The sequence below is a fragment of the Haliotis rufescens genome, unplaced genomic scaffold (assembly GCF_023055435.1).
Source record: "Haliotis rufescens isolate VD_foot unplaced genomic scaffold, xgHalRufe1.0.p SCAF_1, whole genome shotgun sequence".
NCBI lineage: Eukaryota > Metazoa > Mollusca > Gastropoda > Lepetellida > Haliotidae > Haliotis > Haliotis rufescens.
In genome coordinates, this window is record NW_025963779.1 from 61,950,286 (window position 1) to 61,977,594 (window position 27,309).

At 44.2% G+C, this 27,309-nt stretch overlaps 1 protein-coding gene across 3 annotated transcripts; it reads left to right on the forward strand.

Moving 5' to 3' along the window:
• Positions 1–26,400, forward strand: LOC124145030 (vesicular glutamate transporter 3-like). 3 transcript variants are annotated; one of them, XM_048399013.1, is made up of 13 exons: positions 5–138; positions 1,593–1,696; positions 4,360–4,535; positions 6,300–6,442; positions 8,040–8,154; positions 10,711–10,798; positions 10,997–11,083; positions 11,208–11,344; positions 11,710–11,859; positions 15,059–15,191; positions 18,153–18,263; positions 18,655–18,779; positions 22,048–26,398. In XM_048399013.1, the coding sequence occupies exons 3-13, from the start codon at positions 4,368–4,370 to the stop codon at positions 22,336–22,338; spliced, it is 1,548 nt and encodes a 515-aa protein (XP_048254970.1). In that variant the 5' UTR covers positions 5–138; positions 1,593–1,696; positions 4,360–4,367; the 3' UTR covers positions 22,339–26,398. The 3 variants fall into 3 exon arrangements, with proteins under 3 accessions (XP_048254969.1, XP_048254970.1, XP_048254971.1); XM_048399012.1 differs by lacking the exon at positions 1,593–1,696 and having other exon boundaries at positions 1–138; positions 22,048–26,399; XM_048399014.1 differs by lacking the exons at positions 5–138; positions 1,593–1,696; positions 4,360–4,535; positions 6,300–6,442 and adding an exon at positions 6,454–6,688 and having other exon boundaries at positions 22,048–26,400.
• The last annotated feature ends 909 nt before the right edge of the window (positions 26,401–27,309 follow it).

Consider the following 27,309-nt stretch of genomic DNA (forward strand, 5'->3'; position numbering starts at 1 on the left):
ACGCCTGCGCTGGGGGAAGCGGAAAGCTGCCCAATGCTATGAGCAGAGAAGAGTGTGTTCATCTTCTACAGGGTGATCCCAGGGCCAGGGAGATAAATCTCCCAAATTCTCCGCTGTCTACCCGTTGTATGATACGAGGTAAGTGGACCTATTATCTCTTACAGAACACAGATCAGAATTATATAGTGAAGCTATCGAAAAAACTGTTGCCATGACTTTTCTGGTTACACATTACAACTATGTCAGATCTTAGAACGTCGTCAATACTGCAAGAGAAGAAATACGTTTTGACACAATCATCTGAACAAGGCGCATGGCAATATAGTCATATACTATTGACAATATAGTCATATACTATTGACAATATTCTACTGCCGCTATAACAACACTGTCCAAGGTCAGTGGGACCCAGTTACCCAACAGACACTGAAAGCGAGGAAAGGCGGAAATGCGTTCAACAATAAAACTGACGCCTATTTTTATTACGTGTTATCGGTTTATCTGTAACAGGAAATTATTTGTAGATTTTGAAAAAAGGTTTTGACCCTGTAAAAAAAGAGCCAAGTTGTGGTCCCTCTTTCAAAGGCGTGGATTAGCAGAAATGGAAAGTTATTGTGTTCTATATAAAGATGTGAAGGTATGTGTTCGAACACAGACCTTATATGGGAAAGTTGTATGAATAACATCGGTGGGGTCACGGGTGGCCCAGTCGTCTAAGGCGCCGCAATTCAATGTGCAGATTTGGGCACGCAAGAAACCTACGATCGTGGGTTTGAATCCCTTTACATACTTCTAGCTTAATCAGCACCATACCCGTGATCGTGGGTTTCACCAAAGTGGTAGACGTCTAAGACCTACGTTACATCGGACTTCCCTCCAACATTAAACTGACACGCCGTGATATCACTGGAATAATGTTCAAACCGGCGTTAAACCACCCTCACCCTCACCCTCACCCTCACTCTCACCCTCACTCTCACTCTCACTCACATCGGTGTTCGCCAAGGATATATACTAAACCTTTTCCTTTTCCCTTTTTCATAAAGGAATTGGCATATTAAAACATAATTGCACCAATGGTATACTACTATATCCGAAACTAACTTGCAAAAGCGAATAAATGTATCAGAAAGTTATTTTGAAGTGTCGAAGCTTACTGTAAATATGGTCAAAACCAGAGTTGTAGTTTTTGACAATGGAGGTAACGAATCTAGAAACCAAAGAATGCACATAAAAATGCATTGCGTGCCAAGAAAATTTTAGTAGGCATATAAAAACATCTTAAAGTTTTGTGCAATATTACATAATATGTTTACCTTTAAAATATCTGATGCAAAGATAAGCCCTATTCTACTGTGTGGATAAGAAATATGCGTAGAATATTTGATTGTTATCGAAAATCTACATGTATGTGCATGTAACATTTGTTTGGGTGAATAATCTAGCACACAAAACGCAATGATACATAGTGAATGTGGATGGTGACTTATGTGTATCTTTAGTTATTTAAAGGTTATTAGATACTTGGTTAATACTTAAGTATGTCTCCGAACTGTCTGTGTCGGAATCTTGTCCTCTGACACTTCTTGTAGATCGTGGAAGATATTGCTTGAGCAAACCGCTTTCTCTGGACTAATACACACAAGTAGCGGCCTTCTGTTATCCTTGGACATATCCTAGGCCATTCTGTGAGCAGGTACGTTGGGGAATGTGTGGCACCGCTATTGACATGACGCTTGGAGAAACATTTTATTGAATTACCACGGCTCTTTGATTCATATTCCACATGCACCTTCCCTATGACCCGAGGCACTTCGGTGACAGTAAAATGTCACTTATCCATCTCTCAAATCGTTTTGACATCAACTGCTATATAAACACTTTCAACCTACGTGGTGGATATAAACACACGTGCGTAATCCAACTATGGCCCAAGTCGAATTCCGTTGTAATAACCACCAGAAAAAAACTTCCGAATGTTCCGAATAATGAACTACACACAACTTTAATACCTTCGCAATGAAACGACTTCAGTATTAGAGAAACAGCACATGGACTGGTCCCGATTTATACAAATTACTTGATCAATCCATCAGCCATGTACTGCCCTGTACTGCCCTGTACTGCGACGATATGTCGGCTACACGCTTGACTTCCTGTGGTTCACGTCAAGGAAGTAACGGGCGGTAGTGATACAATGTGTTGGAAGAGATGACTGATAGAAGAGAATATCCGCAAGTGTCACACTTCACTCCGGAAATGATATTAATAGTAACATGACGAAGTAATTACAACAATCTCACATAAGGTCATTCGTTTGAAATTTGAAGACATCTGTAATATTATCAGCGGAATACAAGGAAGTCGTGATCAGTGAAGTTCACTAAGAGCCAATCATCCTAAACAGTCCAAGAAAGGCCTACGAGGGGTGTCCCATAAGTTTCCGGTCTCAACATGAACGGATAGCCCAAACTCAACCAAACTGCACCTCTTGCTAGAACAGTATCTCTGCACGTGGATGACATGCAAAACATGAATCCCACGTGCTACAAGTTCCTATAAATTGCTATCAAACAGCATGATCCCCTAACATTTCGAAAAAATGGAGAAGACCGAATGTAGAGTCGTTATTAAGTATCTACATTTAAAAATGTTAACGCCAAAGCAAATTCATGATGACATGGTACAAACAGTAGGTGACAATGCTCCTTCGTATAGTACGGTCAAACAGTGGTGTGCTGAATTTACAAGGGGCAGGCACAGCACTGAAGACGAACCACGGTCTGGTCGCCTTGTGAAGTGACTACCCAAGATGAAGTTGCAGCTGTTCTTGATACAATAATGCAGGACAGACGAGTAACTGTTAGACAGTTAGCTACTGCACATGACATGAGTAAAACATCAGTGGAACGAATAATCCATGAACATTTACACATAAACAAGGTGTCAGCCCGTTGGGTGCCCAGAATGTTGACTGAAGAACAAAAACGTCAGAGGGTCATGATTAGTCAACAGCTTCTGGAAGATTTTCGGAGAGATCCACGTGCTTTCATGGCTCATATTGTTACTCAGGATGAAACCTGGGACCTGAGACAAAAAGTCAGAGCATGCAATGGAAGCATGTGACGTCACCAACACCCAAAAAGTTCAAAAGCACATCTTCCAGTGGCAAGGTCATGGCCTCCGTTTTCTGGGACTACGCGGGCGTAATCATAATAGATTATCTACAGAAGGGTTCCACCATTAACGGTGCATATTATGCAGATGAATTGCGCAGATTGCGTAATGAAATCAAAGCAAAGCGTAGTGGTTAACTAAGCCGAGGAATCTGGCTCCTCCAGGACAACGCACCAGTTCACACCGCCCAAGTAGCAGTGAGCGCTGCACATGAATGTGGCTTCAAGATCCTGCCACCCTGCCTATTCTCCAGATCTGGCCCCCTTTGACTTCTTCCTCTTCCCTCAACTCAAATCTGTACTCAGGGGCCGAAGATTTGGGAAAAAATAAGGAGGTCATCACTGCTGTAGAGGAGTTTTTAGGGTCACGTGACAAACAGTGGTTTTTTGACGGGTTAAATATGCTGGAGAAACGGCGGAACAAGTGCATTGAGGTCAAGGGAGATTATGTTGAAAAATAAGTAAAACAGTTTTTATATAAATCGCAAATTACTTTGCGGAAAACTTATGGGACACCCCTCGTATGTCTGTCCAGCCCCGACCTTCCTGACGCACACAGTTCAAGCAGAGTGTATGTCTATCCCGCCCCGACCATCATGTCAGACACAGTTCAAGCAGAGTGTATGTCTGTTATCCCGCCCCGGCCATCCTGACAGACGCAGCTCAATCAGAGTGTATGTCTATCCCGACCCGACCCTCCTGACAGACACAGTTCAAGCAGAGTGTATGTCTATCCCGACCCGACCCTCCTGACAGACGCACTTCAAGCAGAGTGTATGTCTATCCCGCCCCGGCCATCCTGACAGACGCAATACAAGCAGAATTTATACGTGCACCCCCCGGCCATCCTGACGTACACTGTTGAAGCAGAATTAGCATCTGTCCCGCTCGACCCTTATAATATACACATTAAAAACAGAGTCTTTACCTAGCCCGCCCCGGCCATTTTGACGTACTCAAAATATATTTTATTTCTGTTAGTAGTCCACGGGTACATTTTCACAGATACAAGCTACAATATATCTGAGGCTCGCCAAAGTTATGGCAGCACTAACAGCCTATGTCTTAAAGTGTCCAACGTGATAATTGATCAATGGATGTATATTAATGACATAATATTTATCATAGTATATATCTACCGATAGTTTCAGATTACGAGAATATTTTTTTTAATATTTTCCAGGTCAAGATATGGCGATGGCCTGCTGCGTTGACTGCCCCAAACGCTACTTGATGGTGTTCCTGGGGTTTATCGGGCTTCTTGTTTCCATTGGTTTCCGCACGTGTTTTGCTTTAGTCATGGTTCACGTGACCAATCACACATCAGCAAAACGAGACGCCGACACTCTTTTTCCCAATGTTAGTGTTCTTAAGGGTTCCGATTGTAAGATCCGGTTTAGAATAGATCTTCAGCAACTCATACTTGCCGTAAAAGGCGACTATGCTTGTTGTAAGGGGCGACTAACGGGATCGGGTCGTCAGTTCCGCTGACTTGGTTGATGCACGTCATCGTATCTCAATTGTGTAGATCGATGCTCATGATATCAACCACTGGATTGTCTGGTCCAGACTCGAGGAAGTCTCTTGTTGAGACCCGGAGGATGTCTCTTGTTGCCCTCGCAGTGTGGGCATGGGCGTTATCATGCTGAAACTCATGGTTGCGGCGACGTGCCAAATGAGGTTTGACGTGTGGTCTCAAGACTTGATCTATGTACCGAGCTGCTGTAACACCATTGCCCCTCCCTGGACCGACCAAGACCAGTTCCATCCCACACCATGATGCTCGGACCACCCCACGAGTCTCTCTCAACATCACAAGCATCCGAATAACGTTGCCCATGGCGTCGCCAGACTCTCTGCCATCTGCTGTTGAGATACAGTAACTCTTCTCCACTGCTGGTGGCGCCAATGCTGGTGCTGTGTTGCCCACTGAAGACGGTTCCGGCGATTACGTGGGGTCCTCGGTGTGGCCTGTGATAGTGGAAGTGTCTGCTCGTCAATCGTCCACGCACGGTGTCCGCACTATATTGTGTCGCTGGTGTGTCCCCAAGGTCTGTCGAGCAGTTTCCGCAGCAGTAACAAAACGATCTTGAAGACACTATCGCACAATCTGACGATCCTGAAGACCCTGGTCTTCCACTACGTGGTTGGGCATCTTTAGTGTTGGTGGTCTGGTACAATTGCTGGAGGCTGTATATGGTCCTTACGTGGACTTGAAATGCATTGGCTACTTGCCGGGCGGTTTGTCCAGCTTGCAATCGTCCAAGGGCTTGGTGTCGCTGATTTCTTGTCAATCTTGTCAATTCAAAAACGAATGAAAGATATCCGATCTGGATGGATTTTGATTGGGCAAGAAATGGGGGAACGCCTGTACATTTCAATTTGCACGGAACTCACGTGCATCGAGTTACCATGGCCGGTGCCGTGATGCGTTTGGGCGATCGGATTTATTGTCATCTGCTTTGTTTCTTATCAAATTTCATTTTTGTTAAATTTTAGAAACTTTAACAAAAATTACCCTGATATTTAAATGACAACTTTTCATGCAGTGTTACTTGGGGTGGCGTTTCTTTTGCGGTTCAATATATATTGCGTAGTACTAAATCTTCCTACCTCTGTACCTTCATTGCACTGGTAGATGTCACAGCAATGTGTTTATAAACACTGGTTGACAGTGTCAGGGGTTCAAATCGATTAAGGACATCGTGACAGTGGACTTTTGTTTAATTTGGTTCATTAATGTCGAGGGTTTAAAACAGGATGTGATTTGTTTTGCTAATTTCTCTTTCCCAAAACTTATGCCCGTATGTACCCTGATCGGTACATGTAAGGTATATACCGACGTTACACACACTTATGTTCTTGTACGATTATCCCACCTCACAAGTCGAATACCTTTTAGGATAGGATTGCTAGGGTCTGGTAATGTATTGAGATGGTTGGCTGGATCTCTGCATGTTAAGAAATATCCCCTCTCCTTATCATATTATAGGATGACCTTCCCGTATGCCTTCCCGGCCTGTACAGCTGGGTATCAGAAGGGTGAATTATCTAGGTAAATGTATGCTTAATTGTTCGTCTATTTTAACACATGAAAGTATTTTCTTTCTTTCTCCTTGGCAGTGTACAGCAACAGGCACCTCTCGAAACCTGCAGCTGCACATAGATCCAAGTCGTGTATTCCTGTTTTACACCGCTTTTTATTGCGGTACCCTCGTAACTCAGATACCAGGCGGTATTCTTGCAGCTCGCTACTCCTCTAAATGGTAAGTTGTATCTTTTTAACGGTGGCAATTTCGCCACTCAGTTACCAGGTGGTGCTCCTGCAGCTCGCTACATATCTAAATGGTAAGTTGTATCTTTTTAACGGTGGCAATTTCGCCGCTCAGTTACCAGGTGGTGCTCCTGCAGCTCGCTACATATCTAAATGGTAAGTTGTATCTTTTTAACGGTGGCAATTTCGCCACTCAGTTACCAGGTGGTGCTCCTGCAGCTCGCTACTCCTCTAAATGGTAAGTTGTATCTTTTTAACGGTTGCAATTTCGCCACTCAGTTACCAGGTGGTGCTCCTGCAGCTCGCTACATATCTAAATGGTAAGTTGTATCTTTTTAACGGTGGCAATTTCGCCACTCAGTTACCAGGTGGTGCTCCTGCAGCTCGCTACATATCTAAATGGTAAGTTGTATCTTTTTAACGGTGGCAATTTCGCCACTCAGTTACCAGGTTGTGCTCCTGCAGCTCGCTACATATCTAAATGGTAAGTTGTATCTTTTTAACGGTGGCAATTTCGCCACTCAAATACCAGGGGGTGTTCTTGCAGCTCGCTACTTCTCTAAATGGTAAGTTGTATCTTTTTAACGGTGGCAATTTCGCCACTCAGTTACCAGGTTGTGCTCCTGCAGCTCGATACATCTCTAAATGGTAAGTTGTATCTTTTTAACGGTGGCAATTTCGCCACTCAGTTACCAGGTGGTGCTCCTGCAGCTCGCTACATATCTAAATGGTAAGTTGTATCTTTTTAACGGTTGCAATTTCGCCGCTCAGGTACCAGGCGGAATTGTCGCTACAAGATGCTCCCTCTCTCATGACGTGTGATTATAAACATTACTGTATCTTCCTCTCTCAGGACGTTCAAGTATGTATTCTATCTTCCTTTCACAAGAAGTACTCCCTTTCTCATGACGTATATTAAAAGAATGTATCTCCCTTTCTCATGACATGCAATTATACGTGGTATCTCCCTCTCTCAGGACGTGCACTTATAAGTAAAATGTATCTCCCTTTCTCCATCTTCCCGAGGCAAGGGAGTTAATCGAAAGTCCAGTTTTCACCCTTGCCGAACCAGGCTGGAATTCTTGCCTCGATCGTAGCGCTACCAGTGGTTATTACGAGTTATGTCCCTACTAAGCCTATTCTTTGGACCAATCAGATTCTCGTATCATGTGCATATGTTTCAAACAAAATGGCGCCACCCAGTCAAGACAATCTGATCGATAATCAAGATCTATATTGTGATAAAACGGGTCTCACATCGCGAAGTGTGCCAAATCACGTGAGCACCTTGATTAAAAATATGACAAGACTTGGAAAATATCTGTTGACAACGAATTAGCGGTGCACATGCTTTGCAGATCCTGCAATCGACCGAAATGTGCACGACAGTTTACAAACCGGATTTCGATTTCGTTGCGCGATTTTGATTGGACTATACATAGACTCGTTAGTCCAGCCAAAATGTAAATCCATACCAGCCTAGTTCAGCAAGGGTGGAAACTGGACTTTTATAGTCAGTAAACTCTCTTGCCTCGGGAAGATGCCCTTTCTCAGGATGTGTAATCATAAATTTTCTCCCCCTTTCCAAGGGTGTGTGGACTGAGTATACTGGTGAGCAGTGTGCTGTTCCTGGTGCTTCCCACGGCCATCCAGTACAACCTCCCAGCTGTGTATGTCATCAGGGTCCTCCAGGGCCTAGCCGAGGTAGGTTGTCGTCACACAGCTGTGTATGTCATCAGAGTCCTCCAGGGCCTAGCCGAGGTAGGTTGTCGTCACACAGCTGTGTATGTCATCAGGGTCCTCCAGGGCCTAGCCGAGGTAGGTTGTCGTCACACAGCTGTGTATGTCATCAGGGTCCTCCAGGGCCTAGCCGAGGTAGGTTGTCGTCACACAGCTGTGTATGTCATCAGGGTCCTCCAGGGCCTAGCCGAGGTAGGTTGTCGTCACACAGCTGTGTATGTCATCAGGGTCCTCCAGGGCCTAGCCGAGGTAGGTTGTCGTCACACAGCTGTGTATGTCATCAGGGTCCTCCAGGGTCTAGCCGAGGTAGGTTGTCGTCACACAGCTGTGTATGTCATCAGGGTCCTCCAGGGTCTAGCCGAGGTAGGTTGTCGTCACACAGCTGTATATGTCATCAGGGTCCTCCAGGGCCTAGCCGAGGTAGGTTGTCGTCACACAGCTGTGTATGTCATCAGGGTCCTCCAGGGTCTAGCCGAGGTAGGTTGTCCTCACACAGCTGTGTATGTCATCATGGTCCTCCAGGGTCTAGCCGAGGTAGGTTGTCGTCACATAGCTGTGTATGTCATCAGGGTCCTCCAGGGTCTAGCCGAGGTAGGTTGTCGTCACACAGGTGTGTTTGTCATCAGGGTCCTCCAGGGCCTAGCCGAGGTAGGTTGTCGTCACATAGCTGTGTATGTCATCAGGGTCCTCCAGGGTCTAGCGGAGGTAGGTTGTCGTCACGCAGCTGTCTATGTCATCAGGGTCCTCCAGGGTCTAGCCGAGGTAGGTTGTCGTCACGCAGCTGTGTATGTCATCAGGGTCCTCCAGGGTCTAGCCGAGGTAGGTTGTCGTCACATAGCTGTGTATGTCATCAGGGTCCTCCAGGGCCTAGCCGAGGTAGGTTGTCGTCACACAGATGTGTATGTCATCAGGGTCCTCCAGGGTCTAGCCGAGGTAGGTTGTCGTCACATAGCTGTGTATGTCATCAGGGTCCTCCAGGGCCTAGCCGAGGTAGGTTGTCGTCACACAGCTTTGTATGTCATCAGGGTCCTCCAGGGTCTAGCCGAGGTAGGTTTTCGTCACGCAGCTGTGTATGTCATCAGGGTCCTCCAGGGTCTAGCCGAGGTAGGTTGTCGTCACACAGCTGTGTATGTCATCAGGGTCCTCCAGGGTCTAGCCGAGGTAGGTTGTCGTCACACAGCTGTGTATGTCATCAGGGTCCGCCAGGGTCTAGCCGAGGTAGGTTGTCGTCACACATCTGTGTATGTCATCAGGGTCCTCCAGGGTCTAGCCGAGGTAGGTTGTCGTCACACAGCTGTGTATGTCATCAGGGTCCTCCAGGGTCTAGCCGAGGTAGGTTGTCGTCACACAGCTGTGTATGTCATCAGGGTCCTCCAGGGTCTAGCCGAGGTAGGTTGTCGTCACACATCTGTGTATGTCATCAGGGTCCTCCAGGGTCTAGCCGAGGTAGGTTGTCGTCACACAGCTGTGTATGTCATCAGGGTCCTCCAGGGTCTAGCCGAGGTAGGTTGTCGTCACACAGCTGTGTATGTCATCAGGGTCCTCCAGGGTCTAGCCGAGGTAGGTTGTCGTCACACAGCTGTGTATGTCATCGGGGTCCTCCAGGGTCTAGCCGAGGTAGGTTGTCGTCACAAAGCTGTGTATGTCATCAGGGTCCTCCAGAGTCTAGCCGAGGTAGGTTGTCGTCACACAGCTGTGTATGTCATCAGGGTCTTCCAGGGTCTAGCCGAGGTAGGTTGTCGTCACACAGCTGTGTATGTCATCAGGGTCCTCCAGGGTCTAGCCGAGGTAGGTTGTCATCACACAGCTGTGTATGTCATCAGGGTCCTCCAGGGTCTAGCCGAGGTAGGTTGTCGTCACACATCTGTGTATGTCATCAGGGTCCTCCTGGGTCTAGCCGAGGTAGGTTGTCGCCACACAGCTGTGTATGTCATCAGGGTCCTCCAGGGTCTAGCCGAGGTAGGTTGTCGTCACACATCTTTGTATGTCATCAGGGTCCTCCAGGGCCTAGCCGAGGTCGGTTGTCGTCACACAGCTGTGTATGTCATCAGGGTCCTCCAGGGTCTAGCCGAGGTAGGTTGTCGTCAAATAGCTGTGTATGTCATCAGGGTCCTCCAGGGTCTAGCGGAGGTCGGTTGTCGTCACACAGCTGTGTATGTCATCAGGGTCCTCCAGGGCCTAGCCGAGGTAGGTTGTCGTCACACAGATGTGTATGTCATCAGGGTCCTCGTGGGTCTATCCGAGGTCGGTTGTCGTCACACAGATGTGTATGTCATCAGGGTCCTCAAAGGTCTAGCCGAGGTAGGTTGACGTCACACAGCTGTGTATGTCATCAGGGTCCTCGTGGGTCTATCCGAGGTAGGTTGTCGTCACACTTGACATTGCTCTGTTGTACGTTCTTCTTTCAACCTTTCAAAATACATCATTCTGTTTTTCAATACACCCCAACCAACAATCGCATAGTTTTGGAAAAAAAGTTAGTTACCTGTTGTATTTAATCAACATGTGACTGTGTTTCAGGGATGCTCGGTGCCTGCTCTGAATGGCGTCATATCAGAATGGGCCCCCAAAACGGAGAGGAGCCGGATGATAACCATAGCATATGCTGGTAGGTGATCTACTTCATTTGTGTAACGACAAGTGAGTACGACGTGACATGCTGGTAGATGCTCTGATTGTGTAACGATATCGCAAGTTCACAGCTTTACTTGCTAAACTATTAGAGGATATGCCATTAGCTACCCAGAAATAATGGTGGATGGTTCTACTATTGGTGAAGTTGCATAACGTGTCCTTATTACAACAGGTGCTTACATCAGCCCCGCCATCGCCCTCATCACAACGGGCGCCTGTGCGTGCTACGTCAGCTGGAGCAGCAGCATCTACATCTACGGTACGTGACCACTTCAGTCATGGTAATTGGGGGTTATACTTTATAACACCTGCTGCTGACAATGCTTTGTACCTATTCCACCATAATTATAAACTGCCAATAAGATAGTGTCCTGTCTCTGCAGGTGGGTGTGGTGTGGTATGGTCCTTGGTCTGGATGGTCTGTGTCTATGACAATCCTAGACATCATCCTAGTCTTGGGGAGAGGGAGAGAGGACTGTTCCAAACGGATCACTCCTTCAACAACAGCACAGATGGGGAGGTATGGCACCAGTATACTAACTCTACGAAACGTTAGCAAACCACAAATTTCTGAACATCCCAATCTCAATCACGTGCTACGCCCACCTTTTCAACGCTACGTCGATTATAAGCCGTGTGGACCCGTGAAGATCCGGCTTAGAATAGGTCTTCAGCAACCCATGCTTGCCGTAAAAGGCGACTAACGGGACCGGGTGGTCAGACTCGCTGGCTTGGTTGATACATGTCATCGATCTTGCGTGGATCGATGCTCATAATGTCAATCACTGGATTGTCTGCTCCAGACTCGATTATTTTACAGACCGCCGTCATATAGCTTACTTCAGCTGTAGCTGTACTTCATGTATGTCACAACAATCGTTTCAGGCGGACATTATTCCGTGGAGAGGTATTCTGACGTCACTTCCAGTGTATGCCATCATTGTCGGCGCCTTCTGCCGGAACTGGATCTCCGCCGTGTTGTTGACCCAGCAGCCCCAGTACTTCAAGGATGTGTACCACATGACCACAGCCAAAGTACGTACGTCTATAGCTGATGTACACATGACCACAGCCAAAGTACGTACGTCTATAGGTGATGTACACTTGACCACAGCCAAAGTACGCACGTCTATAGGTGATGTACACATGACCACAGCCAAAGTACGTACGTCTATAGGTGATGTACACATGGCCACAGCCAAAGTACGTACGTCTATAGGTGATGTACACTTGACCACAGCCAAAGTACGCACGTCTATAGGTGATGTACACATGACCACAGCCAAAGTACGTACGTCTATAGGTGATGTACACATGGCCACAGCCTAAGTACGTACGTCTATAGGTGATGTACACATGACCACAGCCAAAGTACGTACGTCTATAGGTGATGTACACATGACCACAGCCAAAGTACGTACGTCTATAGGTGATGTACACATGACCACAGCCAAAGTACGTACGTCTATAGGTGATGTACACATGACCACAGCCAAAGTACGTACGTCTATAGGTGATGTACACATGACCACAGCCAAAGTACGTACGTCTATAGGTGGTGTATGCATGTTTAAAGCTAAAACACGTATGTCTACAACTGATGTACGCATGTTTAAAGCTGAAATAGGTAAATTGTTTGATAATTACTTAGAAGTTGACGGATGACAAGATAGACACAATTTTTATGGATAATAACTTCTTTAATACTGGGAAAAGCGACGTTTCGGTATAGATCCTTGTCAAGCAAGACTGAATGAGGGACATAGTAATGAATATATATAGTAGGTGGAGGATTAACAGTAGAGGATTAACAGTAACAACAATTGCATACATGAGTGGGATAACATTGGTAGGTGTTGACAACAAAGGGATGAAGCTGTCACAACACGATGGACAGAGAACACATAGGTGGAAACCAATAGGGACATGAAGCCGATAAACAGGATAAGTGATTATTGTTTGATGAGTTCATAGTAGGCGGATGGGTTGAAATAGCCTTGATCTCTGTTGATTGATTGCTTGTGGCGGCGAATGTGGACTGCTTCTGTTAGTTTTCTTTTAGTGAAATCATGGAGGCTGTTGGCGAGGATTTGGACGTTGTCCCAGTTGATGATGTGATTGGGACAGTTGCTGATATGGTCCGAGATGGCTGATTTGCTGTCGGATTTGATGGTGGAGGTTTTATGCTCTTTCATTCTGGTGTTGATTGGGCGGGATGTTTCACCTACGTAAGATTGTCCACAGTTGCAGTCAATTTTGTACACTACACCTTTAGGCTCTTGGGGTTTGGTTGTGTTCCTGCCGTTGGCTCTTAGCAGGGTGTTGAGGGAGTTGGAGCTGGTGAAGTGGGTGTCGATGTTGGCCTGCTGTTTGAGGAGGCGGCTGATGATGTGGGAAGCTTTTCCTATGAACGGGAAGGCGATGCGGAAGGGCGCTGATTCGGGTTTTCGGGTTTAAGGGTCGCAGGTCTGGGTGTGGGATGGAGTACAGAGGCGATGACTTTGTCGACGAGATTGGGTGGATCATTGTTGAGGTGGGTGAAGACTTGGCGGAAGTGTTCGATCTCAGGTTTGGGGTCAGCAGAGGAAAGGTTGATGGCTCGTTTGGTGAGGGTGGAGATGATGCCAGTCTTGGTTCTAAGAGGGTGGTTAGAGTTGAAGTGGATATACTGGTCGGTGTGGGTGGACACTGGTTTGGATTCTGTTTGTTGGGCTTCTGGAGACGAGGACATCTAGGAAGGGTAGTCGGTTGTCCTTTTTTATTTCGATGGTGAACTGTCCTCGGGGGTGTTGTTGATTAAGATGTTGTAGTAGCAGGGTTGGGTTTTGGTCTTGTTTAAGGATGACAAAGGTGTCGTCAACTTTCCTGTACCAGCAAATATGTTGGATGGGGGATGTTGTGAGGGCTTGCTGTTCGAAGTAGGTCATGTAGATTTCAGTAAGGATAGGAGAGAGTGGGGATCCCATGGGTAGGCCGTGTATTTGTTGATAGTACTCGTCGCCCCAGGTGAAGTAGGTGGAGGAGATACAGGCGGTGGTGAGGGCGATGATGGATTCGGTGGATAGGCTGGTTTCACCTACCAATGTTATCCCACTCATGTATACAGTTGTTGTTACTGTTAAATCCTCTACTGTTAATCCTCCACCTACTATATATATTCTGTACTATGTCCCTCATTCAGTCTTGCTTGACAACGGTATAAGTATCTATACCGAAACGTCGCTTTTCCAAGTAATAAAGAAGTTGTTATCCATAAAAATTGTGTCTATCCTGAAATAGGTATGCCTACATCTGATGTATGCATGTTTAAAGCTGAAACAGGTATGTCTATAGCTGATGTATGCATGTTTAAAGCTAAATTAGGAATGTCTACAGCTGATGTTCGCATGATTAAAGCTGAAATAGGTATTCTACAGCTGATGTACGCATGTTTAAAGCTGAAATAGGTATTCTACAGCTGATGTACGCATGTTTAAAGCTAAAATAGGTATGTCTACAGCTGATGTTCACATGATTAAACCTGAAATAGGTATTCTACAGGTGATGTACGCATGTTTAAAGCTGAAATAGGTATGTCTTCAGCGGATATAAGCATGATTAACGCTGAAACAGGTATGACTACAGCTGATATTAGCATGATTAAGGCTGAAATAGGATATGCCTGCAGCTGATCTAAGCATGATTAACGCTGAAACAGGTATGACTACAGCTGATATAAGCATGATTAACGCTGAAATAGGATAGGCCTACAGCTGATATAAGCATAATTAACGCTGAAATAGGATATGCCTACAGCTGATATCAGCATGATAAACGCTTAAATAGGATATGTCTACAGCTGTTGTACGCATGTTTATAGCTGAAATTGGTATGTCACAACTAAAGTAAATATATCTACAGAAGTAGGTACATCTACGCACACCAGTTTACTAACACCTGAAATATGATCGCAGCTGAAGCAAATATACCCACAGCTGGCGTAAACGTTCTCAAGAGGAAGAAGGTGTGCCTTCACTGACCTGCAGCCATCAACGTTAAAGTAAGGGTGGACTCAGCTGAATTAAATATGGCCTTAGTTGAAGTGCGTTTAAAGCTGAAGTATATTTGGCTATTTTCATATAATTTAAACATGCGCTCTTTGAATGAGTTGAAAATCAAATAGCTGAGTTGTTCCTTCCCAGGCTAGTTTAACTATCTCTTGTCATGCAATTTGTGACGTGCACGTTTCTTGCAGATCGGGTTTCTGTCGGCTGTACCTCATGTCTTGATGACAATGGTTGTGATACCTGGCGGTTTCCTCGTCGACAACGTGATCAGTCGAGGCATATGTTCCATAACTGTCGCCAGGAGGCTCTCCGAAACACTGGGTAGGTCTCCAATACCTCACCGTCAGTCTTCCCCAAGTTAAAGGCCGTGTGCTGTATGGGTGAAATGTGGTTTTTCGTTTATCCCAGGCTGCTGTCTCTTCTTGCACAAACAACACTGACGTGACATCAGATTAAATTCCCCAGCAGACCATAAACAACATGTCTGCCACATAACTGATATCCTAATGCGTCCTAAAACATTAAAACCGTATTGTGATTATGCATTATAGAAACCGTTCTATATCTCCGTTCTGTCATTTGGTGCTATGTATGATAGTTTAATTTTGGTCCGTGAGGAGGCCGACAATATCTGTGAAAAAATGTAAATTCGCGCACAAAGAAATAATTGGATCATGCTTGCTCACACAATCAATTTCCCACGTTACTCTTTTATGCTTGTTAAAGATAATAATTTTTTTGCAAGAGCAACAGTGGAATATCTGATAGTGATGACCAAGTGAGTGAGTGAGTGAGTGAGTGAGTGAGTGAGTGAGTATTGTTTTACGCCGCTTTTAGCAATATTCCAGCAATATCACGGCGGGGGACACCAGAAATGGGCTTCACACATTGTACCCATGTCGGGAATCGAACCCGGGTCTTCGGCGTGACGAGTGAACGTGGTGACCAAGAGATACCATCATTGTAAAGGTTATCATTAAATATCATTACTCGTTAAAGAATCTAACTAACTATCTGATGGGCCAGTTTTGGTTTTGCAAAAAGTGAAAACGACAACAACCATTCCATAATCATAAGAAATTTCGTCCGAAAGCAGAGTCCATTGTATGATTCCAACTTGGTATATCTAATCATAAGCATGTGATTATGTGAGACGAGAGCGTATCCTGCCTGCCCCATCGGTGGCAACCATCATAATCTCATTTAAGTCAATTGATCACCCGAAAAAACACGGGAGCTTAATCATGGTACAATTCAAAATGGGAAATTGCATCATTTTTGTCACTAAGGCGTCAAATATTGAAATGTCATCCACATGTCTACAACAAAACATTTGAAAGCTTCGCTGAGGCCTTGAAAACAACTTTTGAGTAACTGTGGTATGACGCTTGTGTCCCTTCTATGTCCCTCCTATTGACCAATCAGGTTCCACCTCGCATATCACTTGCATTTGCTTCAAACAAAATGGCGGTCAAGCCGATCTTTTCAATATTCGATGTCTATATTGTAATTATAAGCGTTTTACTTCGCGAAGTTCATCAAATCACGTGAGCACCATGATTAAAAACTTGAAAAGATTTGGAAAATATCTGTTGACGCCGAGCTGGTGGTACACATATTTTGCAAATCATGCAATCGACCGAAATCTGCCTGTCAGTTCACGAACGTGATTTTTATTGGACTATAGATAGACTCGTTAGTCAAGCCAAAAATTTAACTCCATAATTCCAGCCTAGTTAGGCAAGGGTGGAAACTTGACTTTTATAGCCTCGGAAAGATGTAAGGACATCAACTGCCAATGAACATAATTTTAATCTGACATAACAAGTTTTGCACAAAAAATACCCTGTCCTGTGCCTAAGGATTTAACCATGAAACTTATTCAATGCACGTTTTGTTACCATTTGTGGCAATTCAACCAAACTGTTGGACAAAAGATAATATACACTTGAAAATTGGATTTGGCCAACCAAAATATTACAAACGATATCAAAACATTATTAGGCTGAAAACAGTTGCCGAAACACTGCACACTTAAGGTCCAAAACACAACTATAATACCCGTGATCAATTGCATAACCATGTTCGTTTGTTTCACCCTCATCCACCATTAAACATGGAAGTTTACTTTATTTTGCCAGGCAGTTTAGACAAACCATGGCGTGATACGTGTTATGAAGTGGTGTGGAGCGGGTAACAATAGCCATAACTCAGTGTGGAAAGCTGCTTTAGCACGTGTTGTTTTCTTTATGCAAAGGCAACAGTATAGTGAAAAGTTAGCTCACTGTCACTCAGGGTTTTTCAAATGGATGGATGTTTTGTTGTTGTTGACAAGGAAGGTTGGAGTAGAGGGTTTATCTTACAGTAGTTGTATAATGCTGTCTGGACTACTCATTGTTATGCAAGGAAAGTGACGAGGTGTAGCAGGTTTGGGAACTTTCCTGATTAGACTCTTGACGCTGAGTAACAATTGGTAATAAGTTAACATCATTTGAGAAGTTATTTATTTAGGTTAATATTTTGACAAAGTGTGGAAGTGAAGAACCGAAATGTGCACCCTTGTCTTTTGTTCCTAGTTGGTCCGCAAAAATAACTGCGCCATGAAACTATTTCGAGTGTGTTTCCCTCGTAGTTTTCGAAGTACGTTCCTGCTCGCAAAACCTTACAGATTTACAGTAAAGTCTTAAGGACATATGTACACAAACGTTCGATGGTATGAATTTACTAAATGTGCCTCGTCTACGTCATTATTAAAAAAAGGGGCGGTCGGGTAGCCTAGTGGTAAAAGCGTTCGCTCGTCACACCGAAGAAACCGGGTTCGATTCCCCACATGGGTACAATGTCTGAAGCCCATTTCTGCTATCCCCGCCGTGATATTGCCGGAATATTGCTAAGAGCGGCGTAAAAACCATACTCACTCACTCATTAGTAAAAGGCCCTTTTCATAACTCGTCCTTTGCCACGTCAAGCGAGTTCGTTTTTCTTGAGATGAGACTTCAACAACAAAATCAGATGATTGATTTGGCTGGATAGTAAGATGTACAGTGACTCATTTACTTCACATTTACCGTTCTTTAATGGTAAAGAGGCTGAAGTATCGCGAATAATTTATCAAGGTATTTACATCTATCTTCAGTGTGATCAGATGATGGGTCCTGTTGCAGGGTTCGATGGGGTATTTACCCTTGTCTTCAGTGTGATTATATGATGGGTCCTGTTGCAGGGTTCGATGTGGTAATTACCCTTGTCTTCAGTGTCATCATATGAAGGATTCTGTTGCAGGGTTTGGTTTGGAGGCAGCTAGCTTGATGGCCATCGCGTTCGTGGGAGACTGGAAAAAGGCTTTCGGTCTTTTCTGTGCGGGTGTCGGTTTCAGTGGCTTCGCAATCTCAGGTAACTCATAATACAGACGTAACGTAGTTTCGTGTAGACGGTGATCAAATATCTAGATTCTTAATGTTAGGACATTAATCTGTTCGTCATGAATGATTACAAAATCCGACTCTTGTCTTATATATTTTCTTCAAACATTAAACACTTTCAACGCTCCCCCTTCAGTGTTCCCAAACCAATAGTGGTATAAGAGTTTTGTGGGAAACATATCCACATTCCAATATTAGCAAGATGAAAGTGTGTATTTGTGTATGTTTTTATGGTTTAGTCTTGTCGGAAAGGTAAACACACATTTTAGACGCAAATGTGAGTAACAGTACAAATATATCAAAGTTCATACGTGTTTTCATTCAATAACGGTTCTTGTTATAACAAAATATTTATTTCTTAGGTTATCAGGTGAATCCTCTTGACCTAGCCCCCAAGTATGCCAGCGTTGTGACAGGTCTATCTAGACTTGGGATGCTGGGGTCCATCCTCAGCACACTGATCGCCTACTTCGCCAGGGACGTCGTCGTGAGTAGTATTGTACTGTAAACTTTCACAATGTGCATTCGCCTTCACCCTCTGTTCGCTGTTATTCCCTCTTTAAGAGTGCTCCGTGAAATCTTGAATTCGTGAAAACACAGTCAGCCGTACGCTGACTTGGCTTGTCCTCTGATGCAGGCCCCGTACGCTGTCTTGGTGTGGCCTCTGATGCAGATCCTGCACGCTGACTTGGCCTGTCCTCTGATGCAGGCCCCGTAGGCTAACTAGGCCTGTCCTCTGATGCAGGCCCCGCACTCTGACTTGGCCTATCCTCTGATGCAGGCCCCGTACGCTGACTTGGCCTGTCCTCTGATGCAGGCCCCGTACGCTGACTTTGCCTGTCCTCTGACGCAGGCCCCGCACTCTGACTTTGCCTATCCTCTGATGCAGGCCCCGTACGCTGACTTTGCCTATCCTCTGATGCAGGCCCCGCACTCTGACTTGGCCTATCCTCTGATGCAGGCCCCGTACGCTGGTTTGGCCTATCCTCTGATGCAGGCCCCGCACTCTGACTTGGCCTGTCCTCTGATGCAGGCCCCGTACGCTGACTTGGCCTGTCCTCTGATGCAGGCCCCGTACGCTGACTTTGCCTATCCTCTGATGCAGGCCCCGTACGCTGACTTTGCCTATCCTCTGATGCAGGCCCCGTACGCTGACTTTGCCTATCCTCTGATGCAGGCCCCGTACGCTGACTTTGCCTATCCTCTGATGCAGGCCCCGTACGCTGACTTTGCCTATCCTCTGATGCAGGTCCCGTACGCTGGTTTTGCCTATCCTCTGATGCAGGCCCCGCACTCTGACTTTGCCTATCCTCTAGCGACACCGTATTATCAGTGGTTCATATTGGGAAAGGGAGGTCACTCTAATTTCAATCGGGAGCTATCTCCGTTGTTTTCGTATTTGCAAGAAATGGCGTCATCCACGCTGTACGTTGTTTGTCCAGCTATTAAATGCCCAGCTTATCCCTAAGGTAAAACGTATTCTTAATTTAAATGTTTGAATGCATTATATATTTATGTTTCCATCCGTACATCTTCTAAGATTGGTTTAGTGCTGATAACCATTTTCTAAAATGTGGGCCCACATTTTTCCCGTCATCTATGGTGATCGAAACAAGTGGGCCCACATTTGTATTTCGCCTAGCTTCGTTAGGTTGTTTCGTTAGTTCTGATAATCAATTCCTAAATGTGGGCAGACGTTCTTCCGTCATATTGATTGCAACAGGAGAGACGACATTTATTCATCGCGAAATTCTACTTAAATATTGATAATCATTTTCTCAAACGTGGGCCAACATTGATCCCGTCATATATGGTGATCGAAACAAGTGGGCCCACATTTGTATATCGCCTAGTGGGAAGACGTTCTTCCGTCATAGTGATTGCAACGGGAGGGACCACATTAAAAAAATCGCCAAGCTTCATTACCTTGGCTTACTTATAACCATTTTCTAAAATGTGGGCCCACATTGTTCCCGTCTAATAGTGATCGAAACAGTTGGGCTCACATTTGTAAATCGCTGGGTTTCATTGGGTTGACGAAGTCATTTAGGCTAGGCCTAGTTGGCTCACATTTGTCATTACTTTGCATGGGTATGTGACAATATATATTATTCTTATTTTGTAATATTGATGGGAAATATCTTTATAAATCATTTCGTGTAACGTTAATTTCACGAAAGGCACAAAAGTCTTTGAAGTTTGAATAACGTCATCATAGCTGACCACACTAGTTTACAAAAATAGTTACAAAGCAAGATCTACTTCAAATTAAATTTACAGAGGCAATACCACTCTTTCTACTTTTTCCAGTATAACACATCAATCTAATCATAAGTATTGGTGGCGATATAAGCCTGAAAATATGTCTACACTTGGATTGATCTCGGACATGATACAAGCCTCAAACGTTTCCGAGAATTTGTTCCATAAAAGGAATAGCTCATGAATATTAATGACCCCACGACCTAGTTTGGCGATGTTCGTAGAAGTGAGTTCTGCTGTATTGCCATCGCATTTGTACATTTTAATCCAATTATAAGTCACAATACTTATTTTAAGTAGACAAAATAGCAGTTCCAAATGCGGGTTTGTTTATTTAGTACATATTCTCAACAACAAGTGCGTTTAGTTTCGAATGTGGGCCCACCTCGAACTTTCGATAAGGTAAACGGAGTTAGCTCCCTTCTCGAACCACCGCTAATGCGGTTTCGCCTATCCTCTGATGCAGGCCCCGTACGCTGACTTTGCCTGTCCTCTGATGCAGGCCCCGTACGCTGACTTGGCCTACCCTCTGATGCAGGCCCCGTACGCTGACTTGGCCTGTCCTCTGATGCAGGCCCCTTACGCTGACCTGGCCTATCCTCTGATGCAGGCCCCGTACGCTGACTTGGCCTACCCTCTGATGCAGGCCCCGTACGTTGACTTGGCCTACCCTCTGATGCAGGCCCCGCACTCTGACTTTGCCTGTCCTCTGATGCAGGCCCCGCACTCTGACTTTGCCTGTCCTCTGATGCAGGCCCCGCACTCTGACTTGGCCTGTCCTCTGATGCAGGCCCCGTACGCTGACCTGGCCTATCCTCTGATGCAGGCCCCGTACTCTGACTTGGCCTATCCTCTGATGCAGGCCCCGTACGCTGACCTGGCCTATCCTCTGGTGCAGGCCCCGTACGCTGACTTGGCCTACCCTCTGATGCAGGCCCCGCACTCTGACTTGGCCTGTCCTCTGATGCAGGCCCCGCACTCTGACTTGGCCTGTCCTCTGATGCAGGCCCCGTACGCTGACCTGGCCTATCCTCTGATGCAGGCCCCGCACGCTGACTTGGCCTACCCTCTGATGCAGGCCCCGTACGCTGACCTGGCCTATCCTCTGATGCAGGCCCCGCACTCTGACTTTGCCTGTCCTCTGATGCAGGCCCCGCACTCTGACTTGGCCTATCTTCTGATGCAGACCCCGTACTCTGACTTGGCCTACCCTCTGATGCAGGCCCCGTACGTTGACTTGGCCTATCCTCTGATGCAGGCCCCGTACGCCTGTTTTGCCTGTCGACTGATAGGTCCCCAGTACCCATGTAACCCTAATGAATCATTTAAGTACCTGGCATCCTTTCTCTGTGTCATAGATTGATATACGAGCTACAAAGACACTGTATCTTTTTGTCACATGCCAAGGATACCCTTACAGCTCAAGCCGTCATGGTTATGTTACAGCAACATGAATTGGTTTAAACACTTACTCTAGTTATCTCTGCCCACAGACAAACGCCGACGTCGCCACTGCTTGGAAACGACTCTTCATCATCGCCGCCTCCATCCACTTCGGTGGCGTTATCTTCTACGCTGTCTTCGCATCCGGACAGCGACAGCCTTGGTCAGGGTCCCCGTCAACGTTGTCAGTTTCCATTCCTCAACCAGTCGCTAATGACGACGACGTCGATGACGAGACCACAAGACTGTTACGTAGGCGCTTACGGCATCGTCGACCTCATCTTCTGGATGCCGATAGTTACGAATATGGTTCAACAACCAGATTTTTCAATACCATTTGATACAAACGTAAATACATGCCGTAATCATATTGTGAAACGTGTCACTTGCAAACGTTTTATGGTAGGCATGCGGATGATATTTTCAATTTGACACGTCAGTTACAAAAAGTATGTCCTTTGCAATTCCTATTTTAATCTGACTTGTACCATAGTTGTTTTAGTTATATTTTTAGTTATTTTTTCAAGTAAACTACTTACTTGCCTTTGCATGTGTTTGTGACGGGTGCCACAAGTGAGGCAGAATACAGCCACCTTTTCGCGAACAGCTGTTGTCATCACTTGATAGTGATTCATAAACACATGTTCATGATAAGGTCGGAAACGTACAATGGACTACATTTCTTATGAATATCGAAAGGGTTTTGTTGCTTGTATTATTGTATATTCATTTAATGGTATCCGCCTCGCGCAATGTCTTGACTAAATTATAATTCCATAACAAGACTAAACATTCTTACTCATCATTCAATGTGCGGTGGCACGTTCTCCTCATTGGTAGCTACACATCTGATAATTTTCATTACAATTTTTATAGGTTTTGTTAAATTATTGTTTACAGCATCTGGTGGAGATGTTGAGATTTTGAAACACACCTCAAACTCAAGCTTGATTCCCTTGATTCCGTTATTAATGGTGTTTTCAAAAGAAATCATGTCCATGGTAGATTATTGGATTGACGAAAATCGTGTTACACTATTCAGCATAATTCACTAATAATTGATTGAAGACATATGCCGTTGTCGGATGCCATTGGATGGCCTACTAATAATCTCGACCCAAACGTCGTTACTGAACTAACTTTATCATTTAGAATTCATCAGATCAGAAGATGATATATATATATATAATAAATAATAGTATTTGTTCATTGAACCACACGTATATCATTGTTCAGGCAGGAATAAAAAAAGAGATAACGTCGTTAAATCTCATCATCATCATCATCATCATCATCATCATCTGCTCTGGAAGAGAGTCATTCATTGTTCATCGACCAGCCCCGGGCTGCGGCAACAAATCAAAACTTAATCTCAACTCCTCTCTCTCCTGAAACGACAACCAACAACTAAAGTCTCCATACCAGTTCCCACACTACAGCCAATCTTACAGTCAGTCAGCGGCAGGCCAAGCAGCCTTCCTCGCCACGATAACTTCTCTTGTTGCCTACTGTGCACTGTTATTAAAACACTGATAGATATGAAACGGTATCTTTGATCACCACGTTTTGTAACAAAAGCCCCATGGGTCACGGAATTAAGTTCTTTCTTTAAGTTTGTCACGTGGAACAGAGGTGTACAAGGTTGGAAAATCAAATGTTTTGAGAAAATTAAACTTGATTCTTTTCTTAGATTGTAAACAGTCAAGCAAATCCTTTGAGTTTGAGAAGAGTCAAATATTATTTTTTTAAATCCAACCCTTATTATTGCTGTTCAGGAAATCAGAAATATCTAGGATAGACCTCGCTGGGCTGTTCATGACGACGCCTGGGGCAGTGTCTACTGCCCATTCAAAATTACACTTAATCTTCCCAATACGTCTTATCAGTCCCCAAACCGAATTCTTGACACCAACACCCAGCGAAAAACTTACAACTTTAAAAAAACAGATTGGCAGCAGTTCACAAAACTATGCAAACTTGACATAGCAAACCTACACAATTTAAACAATGACACCCTTAATACAAACTTCACAAACACAATACAGGACATAGCCTTGAAATGCATCCCGACAACCAAACCACCCAAGTCTAAAGCACAGAAATAGGAAAGGGCTCTTTATCTATCCCAAGGAGAATGGCCAAAACTCCTTTTGGATAAACATCATTCTAAAGAAAGTAATACATCTAAAGAAACAATAAAGGCAGCTAAAGAGAAACATTGGCAAACCTTTTCTAGCACATTAAACATTGGAAAACAAAATACCAAAATTCTAGGCTACAAACAGTAATACAGGCCACAACGGTTAGTGGGCCGAACACTAACCAGGAGACAGCGGACAGTTTGTACTCGAGTCTACAAACAGTAATCAGGATAAAGCGAGTAGTGCGTATCTGAGTCTACAAACAGTAATCAGGATAAAGCGAGTAGTGCGTATCTGAGTCTACAAACAGTAATACAGGCCACAACGGTTAGTGGGCCGAACACTAACCAGGAGACAGCGGACAGTTTGTACTCGAGTCTACAAACAGTAATCAGGATAAAGCGAGTAGTGCGTATCTGAGTCTACAAACAGTAATCAGGATAAAGCGAGTAGTGCGTATCTGAGTCTACAAACAGTAATCAGGATAAAGCGAGTAGTGCGTATCTGAGTCTACAAACAGTAATCAGGATAAAGCGAGTAGTGCGTATCTGAGTCTACAAACAGTAATCAGGATAAAGCGAGTAGTGCGTATCTGAGTCTACAAGCAGTAATCAGGATAAAGCGAGAAGTGCGTATCTGAGTCTACAAACAGTTATCAGGATAAAGCGAGTAGTGCGTATCTGAGTCTACAAGCAGTAACCAAGAGACAATGGGCAGTGCGTATCTGAGTCTACAAGCAGTAATCAGGATAAAGCGAGAAGTGCGTATCTGAGTCTACAAACAGTAATCAGGATAAAGCGAGTAGTGCGTATCTGAGTCTACAAACAGTAACCAAGAGACAATGGGCAGTGCGTATCTGAGTCTACAAACAGTAATCAGGATAAAGCGAGGAGTGCGTATCTGAGTCTACTAACAGTAATCAGGATAAAGCGAGTAGTGCGTATCTGAGTCTACAAACAGCAACCAAGAGACAGCAGGTAGTGGGTGAGGGATACATATAGAGGTTTGGTATATAGTATAGATGGGGATATATGTAGGTGTGTGACATATGGTGTAGATGGGGGATATATATATAGATGTTTGGTATATAGTATAGATTGGGATACATGTAGGTGTGTGACATATGGTGTAGATGGGGGATATATAAAGAGGTTTTGTATATGGCATAGATGGGGATATATGTAGGTATGTGGCATATGGCATAGATGGGGGATACATATAGAGGTTTGGTATATGGCATGGATTGGGATATATGTAGGTATGTGGCATATGGCATAGATGGGGATATATGTAGATGTTTGGTATATGGTATAGATGTGGATATATGTAGGTATGTGGCATATGACGTAGATGGGGGATATATGTAGATGTTTGGTATGTGGTATAGATGGGGATACATGTAGATGTTTGGTATATGGTATAGATTTGGATATATGTAGGTATGTGATATATGACGTAGATGGGGATATATGTAGATGTTTGGTATATGGTATAGATGTGGATATATGTAGGTGTGTGATATATGGCATAGATGGGGATTTATGTAGGTGTGTGATATATGGCGTATATGGGGGATATTTTTCAAATATTTTTTATTCAATTCAGTATATGATATCACAGAGTTATACATTGAGTAGCACGTCATGAGGTATACTTATTAGGTGTAGGTTACATACTTATACAGCAGACAGCAACTTTAAGTTGGCTACAGGTGTCCAACAATGCTTACAAATGGTGAAACGGGCAGGCTACATTTGCCATGTTCATTAACTAAGTGTGAAGCTAAATCCTTACAGCACATTAGCGGAAATTGTTCATAAAAAACAGAGACATATTAACTTGACAAGTCATTTGCCAAATTTTTCCATTTTCTGTCAAACTGTCTTATTGTATTGTTTTTGAGTGCAATTGATTTCTCTATCCGAAATATATCGATTAAGGTCTTCAGAAACTTTTCAAGTGACAATTTGTTTTTTTTAATACTTGATACATGGATATATATTTTGCCTGCCAGTATGGTGTTATTTAACAGTATGTTAGAGTTGTACCCAAGTCAATAACAGAGCATTTTGTAAATGTAAATTGTTTTGAACATTTTGCATTCAGAAAACATTCAACTTTAGCCCCAAACTCTTTAACATGCTTACAATCCTAATATACATGACGTAAAGATTCAGTGGCAGTTTCACAAAATGAGCACAGATCATCATCGAGAATTTTCATTTTAAACAAATCTTTCTTTGTATAGATGTTGCGATAAATAAATTTATATTGAACATCAAGTAATTTTACATCTTTTGTACATTTTCAATATCTGATAAAAACATCCTTCCATGCTGTATCTAACTGGAGAATGGTATCCCATTTTTCACAGGCTGTTTGCTGTTGTTATAGTCTTATCATAAAAATATCTGGAGCCGTCAGGCGCTACAAGTAGGTCCATCAGATTATTCCTAATAGTATCTTTCCAGGATTTGGGTATGTTTAATAGAACTTGGTAATAGTCAATAATTGTGCCTTTAATTTGGTATTTGGTATTAATTTGGTAAGTTCATTAAAGGGCATTATATCATCTTCATTACAGAGATCTTTAATAGGGTAAATTCCCTTTAAAAAACAATTTCTTAAAAGGAAATCGGTTTTTTAAACTGATGGTAACACCAAAGAGGTTCTAATAGTACTTGTTCAATGTTTGTGGAGTTAGCTTTGTGTCTTCTATACAGTGTTCCCCAAGCACCCAAGACATCTCTCCAGTTGAGGTTAGCTAACTGTATACAGTTTTCAATATTGGCCCCAAGAAGGAATATGTTTTTTGTATGTCATCAGGGTCCTCCAGGGTCTAACCGATGTAGGTTGTCGTCACACATCTGTGTATGTCTCCAGGGTTTAGCCGAGGTAGGTTGTCGTCACACAGCTGTGTATGTCATCAGGGTCCTCCAGGGTCTAGCCGAGGTAGGTTGTCGTCACACAGCTGTGTATGTCATCAGGGTCCTCCAGGGTCTAGCCGATGTAGGTTGTCGTCACACAGATGTGTATGTCATCAGGGTCCTCCAGGGTCTAGCCGAGGTAGGTTGTCGTCACACAGCTGTGTATGTCATCAGGGTCCTCCAGGGTCTAGCCGATGTAGGTTGTCGTCACACAGCTGTGTATGTCATCAGGGTCCTCCAGGGT

Coding starts and splice junctions, on each gene's coding strand:
- LOC124145030 (XM_048399012.1), top strand. CDS start 39: ATGAGCAGAGAAGAGTGTGTTCATCTTCTACAGGGTGATCCCAGGGCC. Junction 10,799..10,996: donor GATAACCATAGCATATGCTG/GTAGGTGATCTA, acceptor TTATTACAACAG/GTGCTTACATCAGCCCCGCC. Junction 11,084..11,207: donor CAGCAGCATCTACATCTACG/GTACGTGACCAC, acceptor CTGTCTCTGCAG/GTGGGTGTGGTGTGGTATGG.